Here is a 6,000-nt window from a genome sequence, read left to right as displayed (position 1 = left end):
CTGAAAGCCAATAAGTTGTTAAATATATAATATCCTATGTTTTAATCGTGGTTAAATGCATTTATTTAGGTTTTGGGTGCTATTTTGGACAAAACAAGGACAACAAAATGATGAAGAAAGTGTAAAGACTATAAAATAATTACTAATTAATTTAAATGTCCTCACTAAGCTCATTTCTTTACACTTTAAATTAGATATTTAAAAAAAAAAACTAAGGTGGATTAAAGCACTATTCTGAGAGGACCCAAAGCTGGGCTCTCTCACGACCTCTAAAAGTCCGCCAGCCAAGGATTTAGCTCCGCCTGACCTGCCTACTTTCAGCTTTACCTGCTGCCGTCGGAGCGAAACAAATCTCCCAGACTGTGCCAGACAGACAGAGAGACAAACAGACCGACCGACAGGCAGTCAGGCGCACACACACACACACACAGACAGACAGACGAGAGACACCCCCGCATAGTTTCCGTCAGCCCGGTGACGTCTCCGCCTCTCCGCCCGTGTGCAGTGTGACGTTACGGGGCTGTAGTGGAGCCTCTAGCTGCATCTTGTTGACGGTCCGCCAGGCTTTTCCAGTACTGAGAAGACCCCGGGCGAGTGAGGACGACCGACACACAGCGTCCAGGCAAGTGGTCACTGTTTCATATATATATATATCTATCTCTATATATGTATGTATATATATTTAGACGTTTTTTAAAAAAAAAGCATGGAGTATTTAAAGGGAGCGTTTACAGCAGGACGTGTTTTATCGGTGGAATATCCCAGACTGTGATTAACGGTTGGGGCTCGAATTCAGTCGCAGCCGACGGAGGGGGGCGAAGCTAACCTGCTTTAGCCTGCCGTATCGCTCTCTATCTGGGGTAATGTTAGCTGCCCGCTCGGTTATTGGTCACTATTCTGGTTCGGATTTTTTTTTAAATATATTGCGGAGCTTTACAGTTTTATCGGCTATAACCCAGAGCCGAGTCTTAGGTCGGTTACTATCGCTCTCCTCGTTGATGTGTGTGTGTGTGTGGGGGGGGGGCTGTAACCGGGTTAAGTTAGCCTGTCTACGGCTCTCGGGGAGCAGGGTTAGCCTCTGCGCTGGTCGGGCTGCTTCGTAGCCGACTGTAGCAGGCTAGATGCGGGTAGCTAAGCTAAGCTAGCGCCGTTGGTACTGACCGTTAAAAGACCCGACAGCTGCGGCTCAACTGATTTCCAGACTAATGCGATTATTTTTTTAATTTTTTTTTTTTTTACACTTTCACTTTACGTAGCAGCCAAGAATAATATTAATTTAAAAATAACACCACACACAAATTTGTTTAATTTATTTATTTTTTTTTGTGAAATGTCTTGACCCGCCGGGTTAATGGTACAAGCTACGTTTGATTTAAAGGCAGGGAGGAAGGGAGGGGAGGGGGGGACACGCCGCGGAGGTAAACCCCGCCGTGCCCTCACCGGATCGGCGTGTGCGTTGCGCGACGCCCCGTCCGCGGTGCCTTCCCTTCCCTTCCCTTCCCTTCCCTTCCCTTCCCTTCGCAGACCAGACTAGTAGTGTAGACAGTGAATGTCATTATCAGCGCTGTCTGCATACCAGTGCCTGTCGAGCCAGCAGCAGCAGAAGAGGAGGAGGAGGAGGAGGAGGAGGAGGAGGCGAGGTAGAGCCTGCAGACTGAGGAGGAGGAGGAGGAGGGGGACAGCTGGGGATGGAGCAGAGCAGGAGCGACGGTATACGCGGTGTCCTTGCAGCAAAAAAAAAAAAAAGGAGACCAGGACTCGGGGTGACATTAAGATACATGTCTGCATAGTTACCAGTGGATGTTTTTTTTTCGAGGCACTCGTATATGATTGAGAAATTAGGGGGGAGACGATGTTATCTATTAATGTGATTTGAAATACATGCGTATATATATTATTTTTTTTCTTTTCTAAATCAGCCCACGTTGGTATTTGCCATTAAAACGCCCACAAACATCAACCCGCTACGGAATCAAGCTTGTTTTTTTTTGCACCGTAGCTGCAGTGAAAAAAAAAAAAAAAAAAAAACGAAAGCATTGCTGAAATTTGCAAAAAAAAAAAGCGTGCTAATCCATTAACTGTGGCCAATGAACTGAGCCTCCGCTGTTTTTTTGATAAGCCGAACATTTCCGTGTAGATGCTGTCACCTTGACACCGAAAAGCGAAGTATACGTGAAAGCGAGAGTGCTTTAAATCCGCCGTGTTTTCTTCCTGGTGTCATATTGCAGCAGCAGCAGTGGTGGTGGTGGTAGTAGTTGTAGTAGTAGTTGTAGTGGCCATTATCAACAACAGCCAGCTTTAGTGTTGTTTACCTTCAGTAAAAACAGGGGAAACATCGCTTTCCAGTGCTGTGTGTGTCAAGCTGTGAAAGCACCGAGGGAAGGGGACGACTGCTGTTAAGGCTTTTATCAATTGTTTTTCATGGAGTTGATGGGGGGGGGGTCAGCGTGGGGTAAAGCAGACCTGGGGGAAGGCACAATATGGCCGGGGAAAGGGGGCACTTTCATTTGCAAAGTGAAATGTGTTTTTTTGACCATTGTGTATCAGCCTCTACATTAACAATGTAGAATGGGGGAGAGGGGAGAGGGGCAGTGGGTGCTGGGAGTCGCGTCTGGTCAACTGGTTTATTCGCTTGTTAAAATTCTCACTTTAAGTTTATTTTTTTTTTCCTGGTGAAAAACCTTAATGCAAATTTCCCTTCCGGGGTTCAATTACAAGGGCCCGAGAAAGCCTTGTGTGTTTGTGTGAAGTATGGTAATGGCCATTTGGTTTAGTGGTCCATGCTAACAGCCACTAACCTCTTCAGCCCCCAGCAGGGACGGCATAAAACATTTAAGCTCCTTACGGGCTCTTCATGATGAGATCATTTCTAGTTTTACCTCTACAGGAAAGGAATTTATCATTTATAGTTTAATAAGTGACTTAATGTTTTATTTTCTTGTCTATTTTCTGAATTCCTCTTTTTTTTTATTTCCTCCTTCCCAGGCATCGGATCACAAAATAAAAAATCTTCGGTAACCATCATGCACGTGTCTAACTACCAGAAGATTTGTGTCATTTGAAAAGACTTGAGGAAGAAGAGAGACTCGGAGGAATACAATAACTCGGTCAGCAGACAGAAACGACGATAACCCAGTGTTTTTAAAAATGGCCAGCACCCAGACCAGTTTGAAGACCGCCTTCAAAGACTTGAACTCGTTCAAGGGCAACATGAAGCGGCTTTACAGGGAGCGGCTCGAAGACGCGCCGATTAAGAAGCGGGTGATGGCGGAGATCCACCTGAAGCGGCGCGGCATGGATTCCTTCCCCAAAACTCCCAAGGTGAAGAGGGAGCACTTTGAGGATCTGTGCCACGACTCTGACATGGACGTGGAGGGCCGGGCTGAGCTGCACGTGGTGGGCTCTGCTAAAGCCCTGGACCTGAGCCCTGGGCTTAAACACACACTGGCCCAGTTCACCCTCAGCAGCCAGAGCTCCCTCGGGGGCCCAGCTGCCTTCTCAGCCCGCACAGGCCTCGAGCCTTCCCCTGCCGGCATGCCCCCTCTGCCCTCCCCTCCTGTTTTGGGAGGGGGCCCTCTGCTGGTGCCCTGCGACAGCTCCACTGAACTCACCCACTCGCTGCTGGAAGGGGAGTCCATCTCCTGCTTCGTTGTTGGGGGTGAGAAGCGGCTCTGCCTGCCCCAGGTGCTCAACTCCGTGCTCCGCGACTTCTCGCTGCAGCAGATCAACACTGTGTGCGACGAGCTCTACGTCTACTGCTCGCGCTGCGACGCCGAGCAGCTGCACATCCTCAAGGTCCTGGGCATTCTGCCGTTCAACGCGCCTTCCTGTGGCCTCATTACACTGACGGATGCACAACGGCTGTGCAATGCTCTGCTGCGTCCCGGGGCAGCCTTGCCTGCCGACCCCAGCGGTAAGCTGTCGGCCCATGGCCTGCTGAAGGAGAGCGAAGCCAGCTTCCAGGTGGAGCATCAGTGTTTGGGGAAATGCCAGGGCCTCTTTGTGCCCCAGTTCTACACCCAACCCGAGGCACCCTGCATCCAGTGCGTCGAGTGCCAGTTGCTCTTTTCGCCACAGAAGTTTGTCATGCATTCACACAAGTCACCCGATAAGAGGACCTGCCACTGGGGCTTTGACTCGGCCAAGTGGCCCTGCTACCTGCAGCTCGCCAGGAAGTACCAGGGGACCCCTGAGGAGCCCAAGCTCAAGCAGCTGCTGGACGAGGTCAAAGAGAAGTTCCACTACCAGCTCAAGAGGTCGCTAGACAAAGTAAGTCCACTTCTAAATTACACCTATATCAGCCACTCTTCACCATTCTTCTAAACTTTTATTTCGCCGGATGATAATAACAAATAAAACAATAAAGTCTCGGCAAGCGGCTGTCCAGTTGACACGTCTTCTTTTCTGGCTCCTTTCTCCTGTTTTTGCATATGCAGCAGTTTTTAAGTAGACTACTTTTACGCCTGGTGTTTTCTTAAACCCGCGTTGACCTAGCGGGTGTATCTGAGGCCTGGGACAGGTGGTGACATCTGCCCGCCCAGGTCTGATCAGATGAGGTGAGGCCAGCTGGCCACAGCTGAAGGGGAAGTGCATCATTTGTCCCCTCGCTCGGGGTCACCTGGAGGTCAGTGGGAACGTCACTGAACAAAAGGCCGATGCAGGAGGCTCAGGAAGAGACACTAAAACGCTGGTATTGGAACTGCATGTCAGCAGTTGTGTCTTACTCCTTTTAAACAACAAGCAAAATATGTTTTTATATTTTCCCTCGGTAACTAGACTTCTTTCGCACATTCCTACGTAGTTTTAATAAATCTCACGCTATGTTTGGCTGGTTAGACTTATAAATCCTGCAAAGAGTTGCTTAGCAACTTGGACAAAATACAGGTTGCTGCTTGAAATAAGAAAATGTCTAGATGTAGTAGAAAGTCAAGGTTTCCAGGATGGAAACACAGCGTTAGTGACCGTTTTACCTCCAGGCAGGCCTGAAACTGAAATCGCTTCACTGCGAATACTACTAGTTATCGCTGAAGGCCAGAATGCTGCAGTCTTCTAAAGGAGGATGGTTTTGCTGATTATATTTTTATTATTACTCCTGTGTGTGTGTGTGTGTGTGGAAAAAAAAATAAAAAATCATGTCAATGCAATACCGAAGCCACAAGGGCAGCAAGCCTATTGACAAGTCAGCATTTCAGAGGGTGAAAAGCTCTAGAACTGGTTTATGTCTCATGACCTCCCTCTGACCAGAGCGGGCCGCCCTCTCCTCTTTGTATTGTGTTGTGGGTGAAGGTGGGGTTGTGTTTTTGTCTGCTTGCTGGTGGTTTGTTCGCACACACACACACACACACACACACACAGAGATCCACAAGTGCAGATAATATGGAAAGCTACAGAAAAAGGGAAACCCCTGCTGTTGAGATTTACTTATTTGTCGCGATCATAGCTGGCTACGTGTACATGCAGGTGTTAGAGTGCACCTTTCTAAGACACACACACACACACACACACACACACACGCGCAGTATACAAACTGTTTATGTAAGATAGGAAAATTATTTCCCCCCCTTTCCTGTCTGCACAACTTGCTGCGTGAATGTACCGGAAATACCGTCTGGTGTCTCGTCTGGCGTCCCCGCCGACCGCATTCCCGTCCCGCCTCTCCCCAACTGTCCTCCTCTTCTTCCACTGCCTCGGTTTAAGGTATGCGTCTTGGAAGACATTCTTTCTCAAAGACATAGACATTTTTAATGCCCTACACAGGAAACGCACAAAGCACACAGCAACGTACACGGACCACACACACAAAATATATGTAAAGTCAAGGTGGATGAGACACCTACAGTCTCAGTTTTGTATGTGTGATGCATTGCCTGTGTGTGTGTGTGTGTCTGTGTGTGTAATGAGCAGCTAACCGGAGGCTTGTGTGACACATCTTCGTCTCTCTCCTGTCTCACACTTAGCCAGGCTCTCTGGAGCCTCTGTCTCACTGCAGTTTCAGGTGCT

At 48.4% G+C, this 6,000-nt stretch overlaps 1 protein-coding gene across 1 annotated transcript in view; it reads left to right on the top strand.

Moving 5' to 3' along the window:
* Positions 1-430: 430 nt before the first annotated feature.
* Positions 431-6,000, top strand: part of skila (SKI-like proto-oncogene a) — a 32,936-nt gene continuing 27,366 nt past the window's right edge. The window contains exons 1-2 of the mRNA XM_084546670.1: positions 431-622; positions 2,986-4,269. Of these exons, the coding sequence (XP_084402796.1) occupies positions 3,148-4,269 (1,122 nt within the window). The 5' untranslated portion in view covers positions 431-622; positions 2,986-3,147. The remainder of the gene's footprint in view (positions 623-2,985; positions 4,270-6,000) is intronic.

This window comes from Chelon labrosus, assembly GCF_963514085.1.
Source record: "Chelon labrosus genome assembly, chromosome: 6".
In the NCBI taxonomy this organism is placed as follows: domain Eukaryota; kingdom Metazoa; phylum Chordata; class Actinopteri; order Mugiliformes; family Mugilidae; genus Chelon; species Chelon labrosus.
This window is presented reverse-complemented; position numbering and strand designations above follow the sequence as displayed.